We start from the raw sequence: 27004 nt of genomic DNA on the forward strand, positions 1-27004 counted from the left end.
CACCTGAGGTCAGGAGTTCGAAACCAACCTAACCAATAAGGTGAAACTCTGTCTCTACTAAAAATACAAAAATTAGCTGGGCATGGTGGCATGTACCTGTAGTCCCAGCTACTTAGGAGGCTGAGACAGGAGAATTGCTCAAACCCAGGAGGCGGAGGTTGCAGTGAGCTGAGATTGTGCCACTGTACTCCAGCCTGGGTGACAGAGCGAGACCGTGTCTCAAAAAAAAAAAAATTCTTAGACTTCATATTGCATAACTATATTTACAGAAACCCAAACAGTATTAATTTTGGCATTAGGAATGAACAAAGAAAACAATGACAACTACTATTATTTGCTCTTGTTCATGCATCTTTTCAGAGCCGTTTGATTCTCTTTCATTATGGACCACAATAAATCAAAATATTTGAACTTTACAAGTATGACAGGAACTTGCTTTTTTTTTTTTTTTTTAATATTTTGGGAACCTGGTCTCAGCCAGGGTTTTTGCAGGCTGAACACCTCTGATTCAGAACTCATGTTGGTGGCAATAAGCTATGTGCTGTGATAGAAGTGGTAAGAGCTGATCTCTCATAGCTCCTCATTTGTATAGTGAGGGTGTTAAACCAGATGTTATAAATTTTTTCCTATTCTAAAATCTCTTCTTTACCCAGAGAACATATGTTGATTGCTTTGAGAGTGAATTTTCACTAGAAGTAGAATTTGGTATTATTAACATCCTTTGAAAGAAGTAATACTGAAATGTAAATATAGGCCAGGCATGGTGGCTCACGCCTGTAATCTGAGGTCGGCAGTTCGAGACCAACCTGACCAACATGGAGAAACCCCGTCTCTACTAAAAATACAAAAATTAGCCGGGTGTAGTGGTGCATACCTGTAATCCCAGCTACTCGGGAGGCTGAGGCAGGAGAATCGCTTGAACCCAGGAGGCAGAGGTTGCCATGAGCCGAGATTGCGCCATTGCACTCTAGCCTGGGCAACAAGAGTGAAACTCCATCTCAAAAAAGAAAAAAGGAAATATAAATATGACTGTTTTTGAAGCTGATGGAGTTGAGTAGAGGAAGGGAGTGTGCCTAATGTAGTTAGGCAATAAAACAGAATACAGGCAGCATGAAGGATGGAGTTTTACAAGTGTGGGGGTGCGGTTTTGTGTATGTATGCTATGCTTTAATACATTTAAAAGGAGGAATATTATGTGCATGTTAAAACAAGGCTTGGAAGGGTATTCATTAGAATGTTCATTGCACCTCTGTGTTAAGAGGTTATGAATGCCTTTTATATTTTTCTTACAGTGTTTTGTGGTTTGAAAATGTCTGCAATGAACATTTTTAGTCATAAAAATGGGAAATGTGCAGTAACATCTACAGGGAGAAAAAGGGAGACTCACAGAGCTTCTTACAAAGTCCCCTGGAGTGCTTTACCCCAAAGAGAAACACCCTGGCTTCAGAGGGGTAATGGACAGGTTTGGATGTTTGATGGAACTGATGATCTTTTGCAGGAGACATAAGAGAGGGTGTTCAAGTTTGATCATTGAGAAAGAAATGGGGATGAAGCAGCGTAAGAATTATGAGTGGTGTCTGCTGGGGATGGTGAATGGTTCTCCCGGCAAGAGTGGCCAGAACAGCTGATGGCCATTCTCTGAAGTTACAGCCTGATTCTGGCCGGAAGCTTTTGGCAGCTTTTTAGGAAACTTGCAGATTTTGAAGGTGTATTTAGCAAGACCAGGTGGTACAGCTGCTATAGCTACGTTGACAGGTGGCAGTGAGTAAACTCCTCAGGCAAAATCAAAGATGGGTGTGGTTTCTGTTTTTTGAGCAATGTGGGGCTCCTTGGATTTTCTGGGGGTTGCTGGTGTCTTTGATGACACATGGTATCTAAGAACAAAAATTTTACCTTTGACCAATGCTGGTTAACATCCTTATCACTTCGTCACTGAGTTAGTACCCTGTGCTAACTGAGTTAACAGTCTTGTAGAGAATCACTCCCATATGAATTCACATCTGAGTGTTAGTTCCTTTCCCCCAATCATCTGGCCCTCCAGGTTTTTTCTAAAAACAAGCAATGCCCAAGTTATTTAGCGATTGTTTTGTTTCATATCACTCCTTAATGCTGAAAATTGGTTGAATTGATGTAAATAATTACTGATTTAGGTTTAAAAACAGTTAATGCCAGATACACACACAGACTCCATACTGTATAAGATCCTCCCAACACCGCCCTGGAATTTAACGTGGCATGAGTTGGTGGTGGTGGTGGTGCTACAAATCATCCCTCTGTAGCATCTTACAGTTCTCCAAGCAGTAGTCAACCTCTGATGTCTTATTTGGGCTTTTGAGGCACACATCTTTAACAGAATGGATTTGGCCACCTTCAGACATGCCCTGTTTATTTTGATAAGATGAACCTGAAAATAAAAATGAAATTTTAAATGTAACTGTTCTCATTCTCCCCACTCTCTAGATTGTACCACCTACTTGAATCCAGTGGGGAAGCATGTGATTGCTGACGCCCAGAATATCACCATCAGCCAGTATGCTTGCCATGACCAAGTGGCAGTCACCATTCTTTGGTCCCCAGGGGCCCTTGGTGAGTGGTCAAAAATCGAGTGTATGGTGGTAACCTGGGTGGATAGGGCCCAGTGCAAAGGTCCCACGTGATGGTCTCCAGGAACCAGGCAGGTCTTGATGTGAGCGAGGCTTACGTTGGATTGGGCACAGATACACTTTGTACTTTGTTGCATATATTTGCTGGGCGTACACATGGCTTGAGACTGTGCCCTATGGTCTTTTGTTTCTTCTACTGTTATTGTTATTCACATGGGCTTGAAAAGTAATATTGTGTGAGTAATAAATGGCACTGACATCTTGGCCTCTGTCTCAGCCCTGGTCAGGGGTGGGAGGGCAGCAGTGCCAAGAAAACCCATGGCCCATCCAGGGGCATAATGGCCATCCAGCATTAGCAGTTTCTGTGAACACAGAGACATGCCAGCTCAGCATTGGCACATATTGTGATTTTTCAGGAAAATCCCAGTGTTCATGAAAAACAATGAAATCAATGAATTTTTAAATGTTGGCAACAAATTTCATTTCTTTTTTTTTCAGAGACGGAGTTTCATTCTTTCACCCAGGCTGGAGTTCAATGGCGCGATCTCGGTTCACTGCAACTTCTGCTTCCCGGTTTCAAGCAATTCTCCTGCCTCAGCCACCCAAGTAGCTGGGATTATAGGTGCCTGCCACCACACCCAGCTAATTTTTGTATTTTTAGTAGAGATGGGGTTTTACCATGTTGGCCAGGCTGGTCTCAAACTCCTGACCTCATGATCCGCCCACCCCAGCCTCCCAAAGTGCTGGGATTACAGGCGTAAGCCACCGTGCCCAGCTTGAATTTTTATTTAAACTGTGTGAGACAAAAAAACAAAATGGAAAAGAACAACAAAAAACAGACCAAGCATGGTGACTCACACCTGTAATCTCATCACTTTGGGAGGCTGAGATGGTAGCATCATTTGAGGCCAGGAGTTCGAGACTAGCCTGGGCAACAAAGTGAGACCCCCATTTCTACTGGAAGATTAAAAATTTATCCGGGCATGGTGGCACAAGTGTGTAGTCTTAGCTACTTGGAAGGCTGAGGCAAGAGGACCACTTGAGCCCAGGGTTTGATGCTACAGTTAGCTATGATTGTCATGCCACTGCGCTCCAGCCTGAGCTACAGAAAGAGACCTGGTCTCTTTATAAAACAAAACAGGTTGGGTGTGGTGTCTCATGCCTGTAATTCCAGCACTTAGGGAGGCGGAGGCAGATGGATCACCTGAGGTCAGGAGTTTGAGATCAGCCTGACCAACATGGTGAAACCCCGTCTCCTCTAAAAATACAAAATCAGCTGGGCGTGGTGTCACATGCCTGTAATCCCAGCTACTTGGGGGGCTGAGGCAGGATAATTGCTTGAACCCACAAGGCAGAGATTGCGATGAGCCGAGATTGCACCATTGCGCTCCAGCCTGGGCAACAAGAGTGAAACTCTGTCTCAAAAATAAATAAATAAATAAAAAACAAAAGAAAAAACTAAAAGAAAAAAGCAAACCGGTATTATATGGCTAGATTTGGGTTGGGGCTAAATCTGCTTGTCCTCTTGAATGAATTGAAGATACATAGGAAAGAATGGGTTAGCCAAGTGTGAGATGTAGGAAGGGGACCATTTGTTCAGACGGGCCTGGGTTTGAACCCCCAGAATTGATCTTTCACATGAGGCATTGAACCTCACTGAGCCCCAGCTTCCCCATCTGTAGAAGGGAGATGAGAACTGCCTCATGGTTAGAGACACACATGGTACATTTTCAGAGAGAGTTCTCAAAGAATAGTGGCTGCTATTACCATGATCAGAACCTGGTTCTTGGGACTGCCGCTTTGACACTGCTACCTGATCTTACAAGTTTGTGAAAACCTGGCCAAGGGAGAAGTAAAATAAAGTCTGAATTTCTTAATCTGAACAGGGTAAATCTCAGAAGAACCAGATTGCAGGAGAGGGAGGATTAAGCAGACCCACGGGCCGAACCACTTCTCCACATCAGTACTTCTGGGTTTTAACCCACTGGGGTTTCCAAAAATAATATTATCTTAACATTTAAAGATTAAAAACATTTTCTGTAGATAAAAAGGAAGTAGTCATTCCATGTAAGGCTTAAATGGTTAAGGAGTTGGCCTGATGAATTGCAGGCCCCCTCGTTAGAATGAAAGTAAGAGATGTGAGCTGGTGGCAGGAAAACTGACATGGACCAGTGAGGGCAGAAGTCTGTGCTTTTCCTGGATGCTGATTTATGGGTGGGGGTGGCTGGAGAGTTTCTGTTGGGTTCTATCAAGGACACTTCTTGGAAGGTAGAAAAGCATGTGAGTTAAGAGCACTGGCTGAGAGCCAGACACTTCCTGGGTTCAAATCTCACCTCTGCCATTTTATTCCTATGTGGCCCTGGGCAAGCCAGTTAGCTACTATAAACCTGTTTCCTCATCTGTAAAATGGGGATAATAACACCTTCCTCCTATGGTTGTTGGGAGGATTTGATGAGTTTAAATGATGGGAGAGAGAGCAAATAACTTCTTTCTTGGGAAGCTCCTCTATAAAATTGCTAATCATTACATAACTACAAGGTGTTAATAGTACTGTAATGTGTCACAGTGATAAAGGAATTACGTTTACTGCCTCTTCCCTCAGCCTTGGAACCTTGGCATAGTGGTTTTAGGCCAATATTTTTAAAATAAGAACAAGAACCACCCCTTGCCACCCTAACTGATGATTTTTTTTTTTTTTTTCTTTTTTCTGAGATGGAGTCTTGCTCTGTCACCCAGGTTGGAGTACAGTGGCGCGATCTTGGCTCACTGCAAGCTCTGCCTTCTGGGTTCATGCCATTCTCCTGCCTCAGCCTCCTGAGTAGCTGGGACTACAGGTGCCCACCACTGTGCCTGGCTAATTTTTTTTTTGTATTTTTAGTAGAGACAGGGTTTCACCGTGGTCTCGATCTCCTGACCTCGTGATCCGCCCGCCTTGGCCTCCCAAAGTACTGGGATTACAGGCGTGAGCCACTGCGCGGCCCCAGCTGATGAATTTTTTATGTAATTGTGAGATATATGGCTGTTAATAGTATTAATCACCTGGATTTTGTTAAATAGTCATTCTGGTAATGTTGTGTAAATTAAATCTTAGTATTAATACTGAGGATTTGTTTTACAAAGTTTTTTTGGATCTCAAAAGGCAAGTCCTGTGAGATCTAAAATAGTCGTTGGTCTAATGACCTTGTCATCACCTTGTCTGAATCTCTGGTGGTTGCTCAGCTGGCTTTCACCCCCACAGGAAGCTTTGTAATTGAGATACAACGTGGCAGAGTCCATACCTGTGCACAGTAATGCTCTGAAACCCTAAAGTGTGAAGTTCTAATTGTTGCTCCTGCTCCTCTGCCCTACTCACCAATAAATATGTATTCTTCATCAAATAATTACAGGATTGGAGAACCTATTTGAAAGAGAAAAATATTTTTCTGACCTTTATCATCAATAAATTTCCCACCTGGTTAATTGCATCCTGTGTAATTACTTTTGTCCTGGGAGGGGAAGGGTTGAAAATGTTCCGAAAGAATTTGAAATCGATATCTCGCCATTGCGGCAGGCTTTGGGGCTCTCCAGCTGCAGTTGGACAACTTCAGTCTCCGTGGGATACACAGCCCTGGTGCTGGCGCTTGTGGCCATCAGAGCTTAATCCTTTTGAAAGCATCTAGTCGGACGTGCAGTGGGGGGAGCTCAGGTGGCAGGAGGCTGGGCTGGTGCCTTTCAGCGGCGCTGTGGGTGTCTCGGGGCCTTGGAGGCTGTATGAAGAGCACACACTGGGCAACCCTTGGGTGTCTGCCTTTCAGGCATGATTAGAGCAAGAACCGCTTTGTAAATCACACAGGCATTCCCCTAAGCTATTTAATCTCAAGCCTCAGAACCCCTTGGGTGCAGACACAATTTGTTGGGAATTTTGTATGTTGCTCAGTGAGACGTGCCAAAAAATATAGAGCTAAAACTTAAAGTGGAAACATGGTTTGGAGGGATTCCCTAGTCAACACTGGGAATTACCATCAGTCGAATGTATTCTGTGTAATGACCTAGAAATCATATATTCCACTTCAGACTTTTTATGACCAATTGTAACTGGAGTCTAAATATTTGAACCCTAATGCCATAGAGGCAATGAGTATTTATGAAATAGCTGGCTGGATTAGGGATTAATTAGTAATGGTGGGATGGAGAAAATCACCTGGTCTTTACCAGAGGAATGCAGGGCGTATGTTTTTTCCATTCTATAGACTCAGATACCCTGGCCAGAGTTAGGATTCCTTTAACTCTGGTGTGTAGGTAGAGAAGATGGTAATCTTGGAGGAAGAAGAGTGTATTCAGAAGTAATTAGGTTTACTGTTAATACAAGCATTCTGCTTTGCTTAGGTATCGAATTCCTGAAAGGATTTCGGGTAATACTGGAGGAGCTGAAGTCAGAGGGAAGACAGTGCCAACAACTGATTCTAAAGGATCCGAAGCAGCTCAACAGTAGCTTCAAAAGAACTGTAAGTCATGCTGGGGAATGTGCTCCTGAAGACATGCCATTGTTCCAGGGTCCTGAATAGCGTATTCAAAGTCTGAAATTGGAGAAGGAGGGGCTATGGGGTCCACCCCACCTGCCAAGGTGGGCAAGAATGGTATAGCAGCACCTTGAGCCTGCTCCACGCTCCCAGGGAAACTTCAGCACCTCCCTGTGTAAACACGCCTCTCGGGTTACTGCTGGAGCAGCGATCCTGGAAGGTGTCTTTGTGCTCCCAAGAGTGCATGTGGGCTCACCCTGCCCCCCAACTCTGAGGTTCAATATTAACAAGCCATGGGTTCTTTGCCAAAAAACAGACTGCATTGTCCATCTTCATGGTTAAGCGATCCAAACCTCAAGTTGGTCCAGAAACTAGACCTGACTTCCTGCCTCCCTGGAACATGTCCTGCAGATCTGGAGTTGTGTCTGGGTGGCAGTTGGGGTAGGAGCGAAGACCTTATGTAGGTGGAGGGGTGGGTAATTTCTCCATGATGTCACTGTGTTTTTGTTCCCTTTTAGGGAATGGAATCTCAGCCTTTCCTGAATATGAAATTTGAAACGGATTATTTCGTAAAGGTTGTCCCTTTTCCTTCCATTAAAAACGAAAGCAATTACCACCCTTTCTTCTTCAGAACCCGAGGTGAGTATGGCCTTTCCTGCCTGGTTCCCATGAGAAGACTTTTCTCCTGCTTTTGATGATTTTTCTATAGAAATGTGTTCAAGAACATGCCAAGGGCCAGGCGCGGTGGCTCACACCTGTAATCCCAACACTTTGGGAGGCCGAGGCAGGCAGATCACAAGGTCAGGAGTTCGAGACCAGCCTGGCCAACATGGTGAAACCCTGTCTCTACTAAAAATACAAAAATTAGCCAGGTATGGTGGCGGGCACCTGTAATCCTAGCTACTCGGGAGGCTGAGGCAGGAGCATTGCTTGAACCCGGGAGGCAGAGGTTTCAGTGAGCCAAGATTGGGCCACTGCACTCCAGCCTGAGTGACAGAGTGAGATTCTGTCTTGGGGGGAAACAAACAAACAAAAAAAAAACATGCCAAATACTAGTATGAAGCAAGCATGGCAGGGAGAAAAGCATCCAGAAAAGTACTTTTTAGAATTAAGGTTAGGTGCAGACACTGTTCATCTAACCAGATATACCTACTTCTGGCTTGTTGTAGAACAGACCTGACAGTTGATATTTTTGAGGATGCTGTGACCATCACTAAGACAGTCTGCATTACCTATGCTCTCGGCTATTTGGGAGGCTGAGGCAGGAGGATTACTTGAGCCCATGAGTTTGAGGCCAGCCTGGGCAACATAGCAAGACCCCATTTCTAGTTAAAAAAGACAGCTGGCCTGGCACAGTGACTCACACCTGTAATCCCTGCACTTTGGGAGGCCGAGGCAGGCACATCACGAAGTCAGGAGTTCGAGACCAACCTGGTCAACGTGGTCCCCATCTCTCCTAAAAATACCAAAATTAGCCGGGTTTGGTGGCATGTGTCTGTAATCCCAGCTACTCAGGAGGCTGAGGCAGGAGAATCGCTTGAACCGGGGAGGCAGAGGTTGCAGTGAGCTGAGATCATGCTACTGCACTCCAGCCTCGGCCACAGAGCAAGACTCCATCTCAAAAAAAAAAAAAAAAAAAAAAAAAAAAAAAAAAAAAAAAAACAGAAATAAAAAGCGTAAGTTGATTTTGTGGTAAAGGGTAGGAGCATGAAATGATTCCATTTTTTACCTGTTATTAGGAGGGAGGCCTGTCATTTTCAGGACTAGATTAAGAAAATTATTTTCTAGAAAGTTCTGTTTATTTAATGTCTATGTGCCAGGCCCTGTTCTAAATGCATTCCAAATGTTAACTCCAAATACCCTCTGTGACAACCCTACAAAGAATTTAATCATACCATCCCCACTTATTAGATGTCGAATCCCACACAGAGAAGGTGAAGGGCTTGCCGGGAGTTGGATTTGAACCCCAGAAGTCTGACTCTGGAATCCATGCTCTGAACTCAACCACCCACTGTGCTGGGTCTGCTCACCTTTTGTTCTGTACAGGTTATCTCTTCAATCTTCCTGAGTTGCTGCTTTCAAACTTTGGTGACTGGTCACCCTGCAACAGGCAGCAGCTCCTTCTTGCCTTCCTGATCAGTCTTTGTCATTCAAGCCTTGGATGGTCAGTCCTGTCCAACATCCCCTCCTGTGAGGTCTGGTTGCAGCCCTCATCCATTGTGATGTTTCTGTTCACAACTCCAGCCTACATCAGTGTTTCCCTCTGCAGAATTCTTATTATGGTTGTTTTCTGTGCAGCAAAATTATTTTAACAATTGGTCTCATAATTCTTAAAATGAAATTCCATAGGGCAAAGACCATGTGTATGTCACATAATCTCTGGATGACTTGCACATAATAACCAGATAGAAGATTCAAAGAATGTGTTTATGAAAGCCTTACCTAAATCAAAATTAGTATAATTTAAGATGAATTTTTCCCATTGGCATAGAATCAATATGTCTATTTGGGGGTAACGTGGGTGCAGGGGGTGTGTTCCTGGAATGCAAACATTTGTCACCATTTCAGTGCACTGTGGTTTTTGATGCTGCCTTCGGTTTTATTGGCATTATACGGAGACTCTCCCTGCGTTAGCAAGCAGCATGGCATAGTGGACTAGCTGTTTGGCCTCTCTCCTTGTGTTTTTATTGCGTTTAGATTCTGTTTCAAAGCTATTGGCTTTGGTACCTGGTTTTCAGTGCTGACACTACTACTTATATGCCTGCATGTCATTTCAGGAAACCATCAAGAGCATCTTAAATTAGAATACTAGTGAAGGTTAAAATAATCCTGCAGCAGTTACCAAGACCACTCCAAAGTTCTCTTGTGTCTAAACATCTCCACAGTGGGGTGGGGGCCGGCATCATTTCTGTTTACAGCTGAAACAGAGTCTCCATGTGACTGTGGCATGAACATAGCTCTGCTGCCCTTAGCCACCATCCTTGAACTTATGTAATGCCCAACAAGCTTTTAAAATCTGGGTGACTTTACACTGTTAACATTTATGTGGCATAAAGTGAACTGCATTAATATGTTTATACTGTACCATTTAAATGTTTGTAAGATACAACTGCACAGTAGTGAAAATCCTCATTGAATTGATATATTTTATACCTTTTCTAGCATTACCTGGCACAGTATCTTTATATTTCATTGGGTTGTTGGGAGAGGAAAATGTCAAACTGTCCTAAAACTAAAAACATGTATCTTTATTCTCCTAATAGCCTGTGACCTGTTGTTACAGCCAGACAACTTGGCTTGTAAACCCTGTAAGTAACAGTGTTCTTATCTATCAAGTCTCAAAGTGTTGCCACTATGATGGTGTTGGGGTAGCCTCTGGTTGCTCACTCTGGGTCCTACCTCCTCCCAGTCTGGAAGCCTCGGAACCTGAACATCAGCCAGCATGGCTCGGACATGCAGGTGTCCTTCGACCACGCACCGCACAACTTCGGCTTCCGTTTCTTCTATCTTCACTACAAGCTCAAGCATGAAGGACCTTTCAAGCGAAAGACCTGTAAGCAGGTGAGCTGCTGGGTGTACATAAAGTAACACTGCGAGTTTCAAAGCGACCCCTGGGCCACTGGAATTTGGGTTGCTCAATGTGAGCATTAGGCTTTGTTGGCTCTCAGTGGTTGGTAGATACTTGGGAATGTAATCACTGGGCATGTCTCAGGGCCATCTTGCCACTGTCCTTCACTCCCTAGTTATCTGTAACCCAGCTGTCCTGGTTGTGATACAGCAGCCTGGTAACAGTATTGCCAAGGAATAAACAAGAAGTATTTCTCATTTGTCCATATATATGTGTGTGTGTGTGTGTGTGTGTGTGTGTACATATATATATATATATATATTTTTTTTTTTTTTTTTTTTTTTTTTGAGATGAAGTCTTGCTCTGTCACCCAGGCTGGAGTGCAGTGGTGTGATCTCGGTTCACTGCAACCTCTGCCTCCTGGGTTCAAATGATTCTCCTGCCTCATCCTCTGGAGTAGCTGGGATTATAGGCGCATGCTACCATGCCCAGCTAATTTTTTTAGTTTTAGTAGAGACAGGGTTTCACCATGTTGCTCAGGCTGGTCTTAGACTCCTGACCTCAAGTGATCTACCTGCCTTGGCCTCAAAAGTGCTGAGATTACAGGCCCGAGCCACCACGCCTGGCCTGTCCTTTTATGTTTTAAACATTCATCATGTGCTCTCTGTGCGGCAGGCCCTGAGCTTTATGCTCCTTGAATCCATACCGCTCTATGAAACAGAGGCTGCTGTCATCCCCATTTTACAGATGGGAAAGCTGAGGCTCAGGGAAGTCACCTGGCTTGCTCAAGGCCGCATAGCTAGTAAATGGAAAAACCAGATCTAGGAGCCAAGCCACTGATAACTCAGTGGCTACTGATTTTACAAACAGGCCAAGGTTAAATAGAAACTGAGTAACCCAGCCCTTAAACTGGGAGTGGTCAGAAGAGTGGAAACCGTTTCGGATGTTCACAGGACTGTCTGATCGCCCACTGTGGATACCAAGAAAGTTTTTGGTTGTGGTGGCAAAGCCCAGTACCTCCTTAGACATGCTCCTGTATATGTCAGGTTCTGTCATAGTTTGCTCTCCTTGCTGGCTCTCATCTCTATCCAGGTCTTTGACCTCCTGCCCATGTTAAAATTATGGCAAATAAAATATGTATAAACACAAACTGGTAATTTATTTCCTCACCCTTTTGTTAAGTAAAGGTTGTTCAAACTAGTTTCTTTGGCTTCAAATCAAATATTCCTGCTCAGGGTGCCACCAGCTAAGCATAGACTATGGCAAGGGTCCTGGGCTGTCCTGGGCCTTTTATCAAAGGGAAGTTCAGATAACATGTGGCAGATAAACACAGTTACTTTTTGATCTAATCACATTTTCTGAAAACTGTGGTTGAGACTGATGGCAAGTCTCCTTCAACTCTGGGCTAGAAGAGGTGTCCTGATGACCTCTGTCCAAAAAGTGAGTTTTTAAAGTGTTCTTTGGTCTGTTGCAGGAGCAAAATACAGAGACGACCAGCTGCCTCCTTCAAAATGTTTCTCCAGGGGATTATATAATTGAGGTATGCATAACACAAGAAAGCCCTATTAATGCTATAGAATGAACCCAGTTCATATAGAATTCCAACTGTTTACAACACTAAAATTTCAAGCCATTGAAGGTGTGCACAGTTATATTTTTATATGGTTCTTAACATGTTTTTAGAAAAAGTTTATATATAATTGATCTTTGATCTCTTAATTAAATATTTCAAATAAATATTTTTATGTAATCATATGGTCCATATATAACCATGGTTTAAAATCTCTAGTATTCCTTAATACTACAAAGATATATTTTCAAGATTTTAGCTTAAAGTTTTTTTTAGTATGAAAATAGCAAAATAAGTTATGCCCATTACTTTTGCCTACACTTCTCTTAAGTTTCTGTTGCTATTCTTCTATGTAAGTATAAATGAATTCTAAACACCACTTCAAAGAACATGTAAATGTAATGTTTCGGGGAAACCCCATCTCTTGTAAAAATACAAAAATTAGCTGGGCGTGGTGGCGGGCGCCTGTAATCCCAGCTACTCGGGAGGCTGAGGCAGGAGAATCACTTGAAACTAGAAGGTGGAGGTTGCAGTGAGCTAAGATCGTGCCACTGCACTCCAGCCTGGGCGAAAGAGCGAAACTCCGTCTCAAAAAAAAAAAAGTAATGTTTCATTTCCTTTTTAAGATTACCTTTCCTGTATCAAATTGGTACTACAAATAATAAGAGTATGAGGAAAATAGAAAAGGAAATTAACAATTTGTCCATAGTGCCACCATTCAAAGACAACCAACATGTCTTAACATTTTGGTAGAAACACCTAGTTCTTGCATTCCTTGGAATCAGTGTGTGGTTTTATACTGACACACCTTCTTAAAGCATTAATGGAGGCCCAGTAAAATCAGTGGAAGGATGCCAGCTTAATTGAACATTATTAGAATGTGGGACTCACCAGCTGACTTCTTCAATTAATACACAGCCTTTTGATTAATAAAAGAAAACACGATGAAGCTTACAGTTTCGAGTTGGTAAAGCAGAGATGAACCTGAGTACACATGATGCCTAGTCTCAGCCTGGCAGATGATTACAGGCTCCAGAAGCTCTCTTTTCCAAAACTCAGCCATTCTCCACTACTTGCTTCCCACCCCTTCCCGCACTGCCCACTGATGGAAAAAATGAATGAAATTACCATTTTTTTCCACTTACCTGGTATATATCACTTAAAAAAAAATAATGCAGCATCCCCTGTTTTGCAGCTGATGGATGACACTAACACAACAAGAAAAGTGATGCATTATGCCTTAAAGCCAGGTAGGTGTTTTTTCGTTTGAAATTTCCGCCCTAGACTAATATAGACCAAGGTATTTGATATTCTCTCTACTTCATGATTTACAGAAACAAAACAAAATTCGGCTCCTCTCTCTTAAATGATGTTCCATCAAATCTGACTTTCCTTCCACTCTAATGTGGGTACCTGGGAGATTAAAGCCAATTTAGTGTTTATAGCTGGGACTAGATAAATAGTCAATTGTCCTGTGAAGAAAAGTGGTAGGAGGGGAGGTTTCCTTAGGCAAAATTCTCACTCAAAGGTATTTTATGTCCCAGCCTGACTCTTAACTGTTGAATTGTTCTTTGCAACTCTGTAAAAATGAATCTTTGAATCCTTTTATAATCACCAAACCACACTAGAGAAAGGTGGTTGTGTGGTCCTAGAACCTGTTATGTGGCTTATGTTTAAAAAGAAAGAAAGTTGTTTCTCTTTGAACCTTTACACTGCTTAAGTTTAAAAACTTTCCCTTTGAAATTTCCCAGTGCACTCCCCGTGGGCTGGGCCCATCAGAGCTGTGGCTATCACAGTGCCACTGGTGGTCATATCAGCATTCGCGACGCTCTTCACTGTGATGTGCCGCAAGAAGCAACAAGGTATCTCTTTGTGTGCTGTGTCTCCCCACAACAAGGGGCAGACCAGGGGTCGCTGCCAACAGAAAGGGAGACTGGGAGTACCTGGGTCCTCCAGGATGGCTCCTGGGAAGCCTCATAGCTCCTATTCAGTTCCCAGAATTAAAATATTTGGCTTTTAACCTCAGGAGCCACTAAAAAAACAGGTATCATTATACATCTATTTCTTGAGACAGGGTCTCGCTCTGTTGCCCAGGCTAGAGTGCAGTGACACAGTCATAGCTCACTGCAGGCTCGACTTCCCAGGCTTAAGCCATCCTCCCACTTCAGCCCCCTGAGGTAGCTGGGGACTACAGGCATGCACTACCATGCCTGGCTAATTAAAAAACCTTTTTTTTTTTTTTTTTTTTTTTGTAGTCATGGGGTCTCACTATGTTGCCTAGGTTGGTCTAACTCCTAAGCTCAAGCATTCCTCCTGCCTCAGCCTCCCAAAGTGCTGGGATTACAGGCATGAGCCACGGCCTCTGGCCCATAATTCTATTTTCAACCATAGGATAGTAAATTCAGGGACATAAAGGAAGCTTGAAGTATAAGTAAGGATATAGGTAGGGCATGCTCATTTACAAAAGTCACCATGAGACAACCTTCTGAGGTGTTGTAAATGATCCATAGCTTGGTCTAGGTGAGGGTTACACAGTTGTATATTTCCATAAAAATTCACTGAGATGTACACTTAAGATTTAGGTACTTTACTTTTGTAAATTATACCTCAATAAAAACTCTTTTAAGAAAATATCAGCTCTGCCCGTGCTTAATTGGTCTAATAGGTGCACTTGGCTGCAAGAGCCAGTTCTGGGCACTCTGCTAACTAGGGTGGCGCTCTGCTAACCAGGATGACCCTTGCAACATTTCTTAGTTTATCCAAGGTCAGTTTCAGGTGAAGAACAATTTTTGACCATTCGCTGCTCCACTGCGGAAATCAACTGTCCCATTCCAAGTGATGACCCGAGGGGGCTGATGGAGTTGGGGACTGGGACTACTCTAGGTAGACGTGTCAATTGTTCTTTCTTGAAGATAGCACTGGGTTTCAATTCTTAGGGAATAGAACAAAGCATTGCTTGCAGGTATCAACCCTATCTTCTTTTCCAATTTAGAAAACATATATTCACATTTAGATGAAGAGAGCTCTGAGTCTTCCACATACACTGCAGCACTCCCGAGAGAGAGGCTCCGGCCGCGGCCAAAGGTCTTTCTCTGCTATTCCAGTAAAGATGGCCAGAATCACATGAATGTCGTCCAGTGTTTCGCCTACTTCCTCCAGGACTTCTGTGGCTGTGAGGTGCGGAATCTAAAGTTCCTTCTCCTACCCTGGCCAGGACACTTGCCCCGTACTCTCTCCCCACTGCCTTCTCCTCTCCTCTGGGCCTCCTGTGGTGACACTTGCCCTTGAGTAGTGCCACAGCTTTCAAACTGGGGATAGTCTTGCATTCTTTCTTCAGTCTGTCTTACCCATCACCAGCACTAAATATTTCATAATACTTAGTTCTAATTCTGACAAACTTATGCTCTAGAGCTTTGAGTGGCACTCACCTGGCAGGAAGTTTTGTAAGCATTAAGAAGACCAGTAGCTTCCATGGAAACATGGAATTGGAGTTGAAGGGTGTCACTCATCCTAGTGAGCATGTTCAGGACAGAAGCCCCACTTGGAGGATCAAAGAGAGAGTGGCAAGTAAAGCAGTGAGTTCGCACAGTTGTTTGGAGTTCTGCTGAGAAGGGGAATGAAGGATGAGGCTGCCATTAGAGGGGATCTTGAGGTCCAGGGAGAAGTGATAAACAAATGGCTCTGTGAAGCTGTTTGACCATTGACTGGTGGAATCATTGACGGGGAGAAACTGGTGATGCAGGAGAGGGCACTGGCCAGAGAGAACAGGGAGGTAGGAAGGGAGCACTCCCAGAAAGCAATATTGTGTCAAGTACTGAAATGATCTGCTCTGGTTTCTTAGCTGTTCTCTTGAGTTATTAATATGTTATTAATATGCTTTTCTATAATGTCAGAATGTACATTTTTAGAGTGAACTGTACAATAATTGTGTGATTGGAAGTTGTTTTTGCTTTGAAACTGCCCATTGGCATGTTTTTCAGAATCTCTCCATGTGGTGAGACTGCCCCCTAGTGTCAGCATAACATACTACGCTAGCCTAGTTTCCCTCTGCATGAAAGCGGTGAGGTTGGTGGATCAGCACGCGCTGAAAATAACTGCACTCTAGCCAATGGCACAGTTTTCAGATACCACAGGCAACCAAGTTTGCTCTGCTTCACAAGTATTTGGCCTCTGGGGAAAACGCTCTTCCAGTTATTAGTGTAATAGTTACTGTAGAAAATTTGGAACTAGAAAAGGATGATAAATAAAACATTGTCTGGTATCCCAACCTGATTAAAGAAAATCTGAGAAAGAGGAACTCACATTTCATGTGTGGTTTATTTCCTTCCAGTCTTTTTCCATATAGGTGAACTCACGCATACAGTTTTGCCTTTGGGGCTGATTGAAATGATTTTTTTGCAGTCTCTTAATAATTTTTCACACTATTAGTAGTTATATATAAACTGCAATTTTAAATAGCTACATGACCCTCCATACTGATGTGCCATAACTGAATTAGTACAAATATTAAACATCTCAGTGGTTCAATATTGTCCCATTTGTGATGATTTCCCAAGAAAGATGCCTGGAAATGGAATTGCTGGGTCAAAGATAGGAACATTTAAAAAATGCTTGGTGTATACTCCCACTGAGCTTTTAGCATGTGTAATGTTATCAAGAATTAAGGAAAGTATAAGACAATTCAGGGTTATTTTCAGCAAGTTGATGGATGTTGGAGTTTTTTCCCCATTGGTAACATCTTAGAGCAGAAGAGGAGAACAAAGTCATTTCAGAATGCCCTTCCCTGTAAGATAGTGTGGCTGCTGTATTTGGTCATAGCCATTGGGAATTAATATCTGAACTACAGAAGGAAAGACATCAACACAATCGCCAAGGGACGTTTTCAGCAGAATTAGGTGAAAGTGGTCTGAGAAGGGGCCACACATGTCTGATTTTCTCTGTTTTGTCAGCCACCCCCACAATCTCCCTACTAGACCCCCTTGGGGGTAAAGCCTTGCCAATTACCAGCCTTATAGAGATGTAGCTTTGTAGACCTGTGTGAAGTCATGGAGGAAGGTGCTAGTCAGTCCTGAGTGAGTTACTCAGAATGACCATGTTAATGCAGTTCACTAACCTCCTCTCCAGCCATGGACAAACTAGTAAACAGCATGCGTACGCCTGAGGCTATGAGAGTGTCGAGATAGGTCCCTTTGTCAGTCACTGTCTGGATGTGAGTCACCTATAATTGGGGGTGACTGGCATCCAGGCCTGAGCCCCATCTCCCAGTTCACTTTGGAGCCACTCATCCACATCTTCCTCTCAGAGCCTGCCAGCCTTCTCTCCAGGATCTGCCCCTCCAATCCAGGTACCTCACTCACCAGATAACCAACCTCAGTTTCTCTGTCCTGTGCTCTTTACCACCTGTTTCTTCCTTGAGGATGCCCTATGTAGGGTGTGACTTCAGCAAGGTGCCAAAAGCGCTGTGCTTCTGTCCCCTCACTTGTAGGGCAGGAGTGGTAATGACGCCGTCTGATACGAAAATGGATGGATGGCAAGTTTTTGCAGAGGGACTAGCATATGACCATCACCCATGGAACTTTAGCTATTCCTTGGTATGGTGTAACCTGGAGCCTGCACATAGCTGTGCTCATAAGGGTTAAGGGGCAGATGAGATGGCCTCCTTCTGACATTTCCCTTCCTGTAACTCACTTCCCGAGCCTCTTCCAGGGCCTTCTGTATGGGTGGCACGGTGCCTTGTTCTCTTTCCAGGTGGCTCTGGACCTGTGGGAAGACTTCAGCCTCTGTAGAGAAGGGCAGAGAGAATGGGTCATCCAGAAGATCCACGAGTCCCAGTTCATCATTGTGGTTTGTTCCAAAGGTATGAAGTACTTTGTGGACAAGAAGAACTACAAACACAAAGGAGGTGGCCGAGGCTCGGGGAAAGGAGAACTCTTCCTGGTGGCGGTGTCAGCCATTGCCGAAAAGCTCCGCCAGGCCAAGCAGAGTTCGTCCGCGGCGCTCAGCAAGTTCATCGCCGTCTACTTTGATTATTCCTGCGAGGGAGACGTCCCCGGTGTCCTAGACCTGAGTACCAAGTATAAACTCATGGACAATCTTCCCCAGCTCTGTTCCCACCTGCACTCCCGAGACCACGGCCTCCAGGAGCCGGGGCAGCACGCGCGACAGGGCAGCAGAAGGAACTACTTCCGGAGCAAGTCAGGCAGGTCCCTGTACGTCGCCATTTGCAACATGCACCAGTTTATCGACGAGGAGCCCGACTGGTTCGAAAAGCAGTTCGTTCCCTTCCATCCTCCTCCACTGCGCTACCGGGAGCCAGTCTTGGAGAAATTTGATTCGGGCTTGGTTTTAAATGATGTCATGTGCAAACCAGGGCCCGAGAGCGATTTCTGCCTAAAGGTAGAGGCGGCCGTTCTTGGGGCAACTGGACCAGCCGACTCCCAGCACGAGAGTCAGCACGGGGGCCTGGACCAAGACGCGGAGGCCCGGCCTGCCCTTGATGGTAGCGCCGCTCTGCAGCCCCTGCTGCACACGGTGAAAGCCGGCAGCCCCTCGGACATGCCGCGGGACTCAGGCATCTATGACTCGTCTGTGCCCTCATCTGAGCTATCTCTGCCACTGATGGAAGGACTCTCGACAGACCAGACAGAAACATCTTCCCTGACGGAGAGCGTGTCCTCCTCTTCAGGCCTGGGTAAGGTGACTTTGGGGCGGGTTCTAACAGCACACAGCCTTTGGCCATGCTTCTGAAATAGTCGAAGCGTTTTTCCAGTTTTGGTGCCAACTTATTGGGCCGTGAAACCTGATGAGAACACAGCTCGTTTGGTAGTCTTGATTTATACCAGGTGATGGGAATACTCACATGTTTGAGTTGCAGAAATACTAATGCTAAATTATGGTGAGCTGCCCAGACCCTGCAAGGGGTGTTGTGCCACATATAGTATATGCACCGTATCACTTTTCTAAACTTCAAAAACATCAGACATGAAAACACATTGGGCCCCGAGGGTCTTGGATAACAGTTTGTGGACGCGTGTCTTTTTTAGACCTGTAGTGTTCACCGCCCCCCACTGTCTTTAAAGCTACATTCATTGAGTCTGGGATTCATGGGTACAATATTATTTCTATCTTAGCTCAGCACAGGGTCCCAGGTATGAGGGCTGTCTAGGAAGGCCTACTTCCCCAGGGAGCATCAGCTAGATGCCATCTCAGGCTGTGCCTTACTATGTCTGTAACTAGTTGGGGTCATGCATACAAACCCTTGACTTTTTTTTTTTGAGACGGGGTCTCACCCTGTTGCCCAGTCTGCAATGGCACGATCTCAGCTCACTGCAACCTCTGCCTCCCGGGTTCAAGCAATTCTTCTGCCCAGCCTCCCAAGTAGCTGGGATTTCAGGTACACCACCATGCCCAGCTAATTTTTTGTATCTTTAGTAGAGATGGGGTTTCACCATGTTGGCCAGGCTGGTCTCGAACTCCTGACCTCAAGTGATCCCTCAACCTCGGCCTTCCAAAGTGCTGGGATTACAGGCGTGAGCCACTGCGCTCAGCCCAAACCCTTTACTTTTACGAAATATCTCTTCCTCAGCTAAGGGAACTAGAACCTGTTAGGAGGACTACCCCCATCTTGAGCTGGTTGGGATTCTTACCTCATTAATACAGAGCCATAGTCCAAACCCAAATCTAGCCATATTCTGGCATGAGCACCCGCCCAGCCCAGTGAAATGCTATGATAGTGTGACTCTGTACTCTCTTCTCTCCTTAGGTGAAGAGGAACCTCCTGCCCTTCCTTCCAAGCTCCTCTCTTCTGGAGCGTGCAAAGCAGATCTTGGTTGCCGCAGCTACACTGATGAACTCCACGCGGTCGCCCCTTTGTAACAAAATGAAAGAGTCTAAGCATTGCCACTTTAGCTGCTGCCTCCCTCTGATTCCCCAGCTCATCTCCCTGGTTGCGTGGCCCACTTGGAGCTGAGGTCTCATACAAGGATATTTGGAGTGAAATGCTGGCCAGTTCTTCCTTGCCCCAACCCTTCACCAGATATCTTGGCAAACTCTCCAATTTTCTAAAATGATATGGAGCTCTGAAAGGCATGTCTATAAGGTCTGACAACAGCTTGCCATATTTAGTTAGTCCTTCGATCAGAGCCTGTTGTGGGAAGTAGGGAAGAAATATGTAAAGAAAAAAAAGGAAGATACCTTCACTGGTCATTTAGACTTCACTGAGCTCTGCAAACTTTGCCTGTTTGCTATTGGCTACCTTGATTTGAAATGCTTTGTGAAAAAAGGCACTTTTAACATCATAACCACAGAAATCAAGTGCCAGTCTATCTGGAATCCATGTTGTATTGCAGATAATGTTCTCATTTTTTTTTTTTTTTTTTTGAGATGGAGTCTCGCTCTGTCGCCCGGGCTGGAGTGCAGTGGCCAGATCTCCGCTCACTGCAAGCTCCGCCTCCCGGGTTCACGCCATTCTCCTGCCTCAGCCTCCCGTGTAGCTGGGACTACAGGCGCCCGCCACTTCGCCCGGCTAGTTTTTTGTATTTTTTAGTAGAGACAGGGTTTCACCGTGTTAGCCAGGATGATCTTGATCTCCTGACCTCGTGATCCACCCGTCTCGGCCTCCCAAAGTGCTGGGATTACAGGCTTGAGCCACCGCGCCCGGCCCTCATTTATTTTTGATGTAGAATTTACATTGCCATGGGTGTTAAATATAAGCTTTGAGTCAAAAGTCAAGAAAGTGACTGAATATACGGTCACCTTTTATGAAATGAGTCTCTGTGTTACTGGGAAGCATGACTGATTGAGGTGAAGCTCACAGGGCCAGGCTGACCTTCTTGACCATTCCATCTGAGATAGGTTGGTCAATGTGCAGAAGGCCCCAGGACCTCAGCACACACAGTCGCCTCTTGGTCTGAGTAGACATCATGCGGAGGCCAGATCTGCCTGCTATTTCCATGGGTTACATTTACTGTGCTGTATCTCAGATGTTGGTATCTGGAAGTTTATTCTTAAGAGACTGCTACCCAGCTGGTCTGTATTATCGGAAGTTGCAGTTCGTGCTTTGGTTGGCCTTCTGGTCTAAAGCTGTGTCCTGAATATTAGGGATCAGAATTCACTGAAATACAGCAGTGTGTGGAGGTGATGGCCAGTTAATCTGCTGAACTGGTTTTGACTAATGACAAACCTCTTTTTAAGAAGGTAGAATGGAGGGGATAGTCACAAAAGTAAATGTTCCATTTTTATGAATGACTTTGTTCTACAGAGTTCTGTTTCTAAAGAAAAAACAATTGTTCACATCCCATCTGATGATTAGCATGTGTGTAATAAATGCTGTCTTGGTCTTCCCTGTGGAAACCCTTCTCCCCGTGCCTTTGAGCAGGTGTGGACATCTCTCACTGCCTTTCACATGGGTGCTGTTAGATTTTGGCACCCCGTTTTCTCAGCATTCAGCCCAGGGACTGTGGTTGTAAGTCCTTCGTCAGATAAGACCAACATGAAGGGGTATGTTGAGAAATATCCTGAGGCAGAATGGGGCAGGACTTTACCTTCTAAGCACATGCATGGCAGGTGGGGAAAGGGGGACTTGCACCCCTGCTGGAAAGAAAAGGTTTGTGTATATTTCTGATGCAAATGTCATACTCACTGCTCTGTAAAGGCAGCTGGCAGCTTTTTGGGAGAAGAACGTGCTAGTCTGTTCTCTGGCATCAAGTTTCCTGCAGCTGCTCCGAGGGAGAGACAGTGAGCTGCAAGACTGTCTCCCCATAAAAACAGGCAACTCAGAGAAGAGTCATTTCATGTTGTTCCTATGGAATCTGGAATGAGTGCAGAGCTCCTACCACACATGACTGCCCTGCCATTTCATCCTAGGCATACATTCTGTGAAGGAGATTGGTTAGTCCAAACTTGCTAACATATGAAAATTCACTTGGAACATTATGAGAGATTTCTTATTGAGGTCAAGAGATGTTTCCTGTCCCAGAGGAACCATTAGGAGTCGCTTTTAGGATATTCAGCTTTGCTCATGAAATAAGGCATCTCTGGGAAAGTGGCCCCAGGGAGAGAGTGGAGGATTGGGAGGAGAAGCATTAACTGGGCCCCAAGGGTGTGTGGGCAGAGAGCTAGCCACGTGAACTCACTCCTTATGGAAATGGAAGGGAAAAAGAGAGTGCTAGTCGAAAAATCAGGGGATGTTTTAGTTTGGATTTAGGGTTTTGATACTTAGGTTGAAATACTAATGTTTCTGATCAACAAAATCAAACTCTTAATATACCAAGTAATGAAACGACAGTGTGATTGCCTCAGAATAAATTGAGAAGTCCAACTTCCTAGTTTTGTTTCATTAGTTTCACTTTTTCTACTCTCCCCATTATGCTAGAAATGGGAATCCTTGCCCTGCAGATTAAGGCAAAACATCTGTTTTAAGCAAAGCTGCATTTTTTGACTCAGAAATTGTCCCAGACAGTGGATATAAGATGAAATTCAGAAAAACGTTCTGCCAAGTCACAGGCTTTTAGATATTGTGGAAACAAGAAATGGAAAAAGGGATGATCTCCATGAGAGGCCTTGATCCTGAGAGTAAAATGCTTTTGTGGATAGGTTAGACAGTGTCCTTTAGAAAAGAGATCAGGGGTAAGTCCAGGGTTCCAGGAAAACCAAGAAGCCTGCAGGTAGCCGAAGGTAGAGTGCTAGTTGTTCATCTTAACTTACCAATGCACTATAGAAAGGACTTAGCATCTGATGTCGTCAGCTTTGCCAGGAGAGTGATCAAGGAGGTTAAAGCTCAGGTAAAGGTGTGCCTTCTCAAAGACTGGTTACAAGCAGCAGAGACCACCTCAACAGACTCAGCCCAGCCATACAGGGTGCAGAAGCTCCTCCAGAGGACTGTCTTGGGCCTTTGAGGCAATTGATCTCCAGAAAGAATCAGAAGTCATTCCAGTCCAGGCCCAGGTATTCAAATGGTGATCCAGCCAGATAATAGTATCTTGAGCCAAAAATGAGATCAGGCCATAAAGTTAGAAGACAGAGTTTTTGATTGACATTTTAGGAATAACTGAAGACAGTCTCAGATCAGAAGTTCAATAAAATGTCTTTAGCAGTGGTGACATCATTGGAATCAGTGTGTAATAAGTCATGGATATTTAAGTTCGTATTTGTTTGTCAGCGTTCAGTCTTATAACTTCATAGTCACAAGTATCTTTTTTAAAATACCAACTGTTAGTCTCGGGTCTCCTGACTTAAGTGCAAATAAACAGGAGACTATCCTTCAAAAAATGTGGGGTTACATGATTTTCAGAGCCTTTTTTTCAGAGTTGAGCATCTTTTCTTTTAAAAGAAATAAAGGGCGAGAGGACCAATTTTATTCCTGGAGGAAAAATGACACACCCTCCTCCCAAAAGAAAACTCTCTGGCCCCCCAACTTCAACACTAATTTGGCTCCCTGAAGAACAGAGAAAATATTCTTTCTGTCTTTATTGAAGAGAAGTGGACAATGCCAATGTGAAGGTTACTAGTCTTTTATTTTCTGTTGGTGAAGACTACTACTGCTCTTATTTAGCAGATCTTATACCTTCAGTGGTCACCAGTATAGCATGTGAGGTATAAAGAAAACAGCGGTGTGATGATAAATGGTAATTAATATACTTTGTCTGTGTCAGAGAGCAATAGGGAATGGTGGGGACTGTGGCAAAACTGAAGCGCCCCTGTTCCACCCACAGGGGGCAATTTTCCAGTCGACTGTGGCCATGAAGTATTTCCTGATCTTCCCATTTTTCAAGAAAAGCTGACAGTCTGGATTTTTATATGAAAAATTCTGATTTTAAAAAATATTGACAACTAAGTTAAAATTCAAGTGAATTTAGACCCAGCAGAAGACATGGATGGACCTGATTTGGTCCACTGAATACCAGTTTTTTAACCTCTGCTTTATAAGATTTGAAGAAAAGGCATTCATGGTAATTACAGATGGTGTCACCAGAAAATGCTCTTGCTAAATGCAGCCAGTAGTTGGATTGCTTCTTTCTCTAGCCTCTCCCGCAAAGAAATTTGATGTGATTTTGAATGCACTGGACATGTCTGGATTGCGTCTTTGCATTTCATGGTGTCTTAAAAGAAAGACAAGCCAGTTGTTAATTTCAAAATCAGATTTATGCTCTCTCAATTTAAAAAATGCTGGGAACAATTTCATTTAAACTTCACAACCTAAAGGGCTTTGTTTATAGTTTTAGCTCTTGGCATAATAATTTTTTTTAGATGGTGTGCAGTTCTGAGCATAGGCCAAGACATGATTAGGAAAGCAGGCGATTTTAGAAAGTAAGGCAAGGAACCTCCTGGCATCCATTAGAGCCAGGTATTTGCATTATCTTCCATTTTGAGTGATCTGTGAATTGACTCTGTTTTGGAGGTGTGAAACAGTATACAGAGAAAAGCTTTTCCTGATATTGAGATACCAGTTAGGAGTCCAAATGGAGTGTTGGGTCATCCTTGCCATATCACCTCCTTCCCAGGATCAGGGTGAAAATAGACAAAAGGAAATCTGACTGCAAGCCAGTGGCTTTGATTCTAGTTTCAGGGTTTAGGGACTAGGAGAAAGTTTAGATTATCTAGTATGTTCTTCCCCTGGTGTCAGACAGGGCTGTGCCTGAATTATTCCAGACATACGGCTGTAGATGGTATTCTTTATTTTACAAGAAGGAGATTCTGTAACCTACCCTGCTGATCAGATAGTTCTTTGTATGTCTTATAGAAATTCAAGCCAGCTTCCTTTTGTTCGGCATGTAGTGGAGAAAGAACAGCTGGTCACCTTCCATGTATTCGAAAACCACAGTGAAGTCATCCCCCTGGTGTTTTTATTTCAGTGATAAATAATTCCACCCACTTAAACCATTCTTCATGGCTCTTGTTTTCCAGGGGCCTAATAATTTTCACTGCTATAATGTTTCTCAGCTTCACACTTAGTTTAGTTGCCCAAACAGAATGTTGGTGCCTTACTCACATTGGTGCCTTGTGAAGACCAGGCTCAGGGTGGGGATTATGGGGGAGATTCTTGCACACCCAGCTCCTCTTACCACTTAAAAATATAATGGCACTTTTACAAAATGATATATTGCCTATATTCATTTTTTCCTCTGATGATAGTCATCTATCATAACTTGTGTTTGTTTTCCTCCTGAGATCAAACACTTGGTGCTTATTTCTGATGTATACTATGTTGAGACCAGCTCTTACCTTCTGAGTGGCAGCTACCCCTCCCTCCCAATTTTAGATCCTATTTTTACACATCTCTGTAGACATCACCTTTATTTCATGACTCACAATATTAAATAGTGCAGACTTCCGTTTAACCACTGGTGAGGTAACAGCAGTAGTTGCTAAGCACTACCTTCCCATTGCTGTTTGAGGGCTAATTTGCAAAGACATTTGAGTCCCCCAGTGAAGATGTCTGGGGAAGTTTGGCCAGTTGTCTTCCCTCTTGCCCTTTCGTTCTTCTTTAAAATTCAGCTCAGACCACAGACACCTCCAGAATCTTGTTTATGTTCTGCTCTCAACTGACCAAGCACTGCGTTTTGCACAATCAGAAGTCTCACGAAAGCAAACAGTTATGACTGCGTATCTGATATTTATATCCTATAAAATTTCAGGAAGATTCAGGGGCAATCTTCTATTTGTACATGATGTAGACAAAATTAGCTGCTCCAATTGTTAGACAAAAACTTGCCATTGGATTACACTAATGTGCTCATCTGTTTTAAAAGTTTCGTATCAGGTGGGGCACGGTGGCTCACGCCTGTAATCCCAGCACTTTGGGAGACCAAAGTGGGCTGATCACCTGAGGGCCAGAGTTCAAGACCAGCCTGACCAACATGGTGAAACCCCGTCTCTACCAAAAATACAAAATTAGTGAGGCGTGGTGGTGGGCGCCTGTAATCCCAGTTACTCGGGAGGCTGAGGCAGGAGAATTGCTTGCATCTGGGAGGCAGAGGTTGCGGTGAGCTGAGATCGCGCCATTGCACTCCAGCCTGGGCAGCAAGAGCAAAACTCTATCTCAACAACAACAACAAAAAGTTTGGTATGTTTCTCTCAAGAAAAAAGCATGGTGAATCCAGACCGCAGCAAAAGCTTTTGTGAAAACCAAATGTGTTCATCTAGATAGTAAGTAACTCCTATTTTTACTGTTAGTTTTCTAAAAGATAATTTTTCCCTGTGGAAACTCCCTGTTACTACATCCTAGGGGAGAAAGCCTGTGGAATATGGTGGTTATTGATGACGTTGCCTTTGTTTCATCTTTTGAGTTTGTCGTTTGTGGGATCTAGTGGGATAATGAGCACTGACAGAACTCTTAACAGCGTGCTGTATTTTTTACATTGAAAATGTTAATGACTTATTTGATTTGTACATAACTCTGTAAATAGGTGATAGTAGATCACAGCTGACATTTACAAAATGTTTTTGTACCTTAGAATTTCTGCATTAAATAAAATGTTTTGTTTTAAGGTTGTAGTGGTTCATTTTTCATCTTTCTTGTTTCCTGACTGGCTGGGGTTCCCAGCCCAGTTTTCGGAGGACTCTGCCTCACGATGAGGAGGCCAGGGGTGGCCAGTCTTCCTTGCCCTTTAGAGAACAGGACTGTGCTGCCCTAGACCTTCAGCTCAGCTCCACAGGCAATCAGTCGCCCATTACCCCATGTGGCAACAGGCCTCCCTGCTGCAACAGGGTTACTTATATCAGAAAGAAATTTGACTTCTCAGAACAAATGGACTTTTCAGAAATT

The 27004-nt window shown here is 44.0% G+C and overlaps 1 protein-coding gene across 1 annotated transcript in view; it reads left to right on the top strand.

Moving 5' to 3' along the window:
* IL17RD (interleukin 17 receptor D) overlaps positions 1-26726 on the top strand; it is a 74829-nt gene extending 48103 nt beyond the window's left edge. The window contains exons 3-13 of the mRNA XM_007984687.3: positions 2461-2586; positions 6969-7087; positions 7621-7741; positions 10366-10410; positions 10512-10663; positions 12145-12210; positions 13436-13490; positions 13992-14102; positions 15233-15417; positions 17989-18931; positions 20003-26726. Of these exons, the coding sequence (XP_007982878.2) occupies positions 2461-2586; positions 6969-7087; positions 7621-7741; positions 10366-10410; positions 10512-10663; positions 12145-12210; positions 13436-13490; positions 13992-14102; positions 15233-15417; positions 17989-18931; positions 20003-20115 (2036 nt within the window). The 3' untranslated portion in view covers positions 20116-26726. The remainder of the gene's footprint in view (positions 1-2460; positions 2587-6968; positions 7088-7620; positions 7742-10365; positions 10411-10511; positions 10664-12144; positions 12211-13435; positions 13491-13991; positions 14103-15232; positions 15418-17988; positions 18932-20002) is intronic.
* The last annotated feature ends 278 nt before the right edge of the window (positions 26727-27004 follow it).

The sequence above is a fragment of the Chlorocebus sabaeus genome, chromosome 22 (genome assembly GCF_047675955.1).
Source record: "Chlorocebus sabaeus isolate Y175 chromosome 22, mChlSab1.0.hap1, whole genome shotgun sequence".
Classification (NCBI taxonomy): Eukaryota; Metazoa; Chordata; class Mammalia; order Primates; family Cercopithecidae; genus Chlorocebus; species Chlorocebus sabaeus.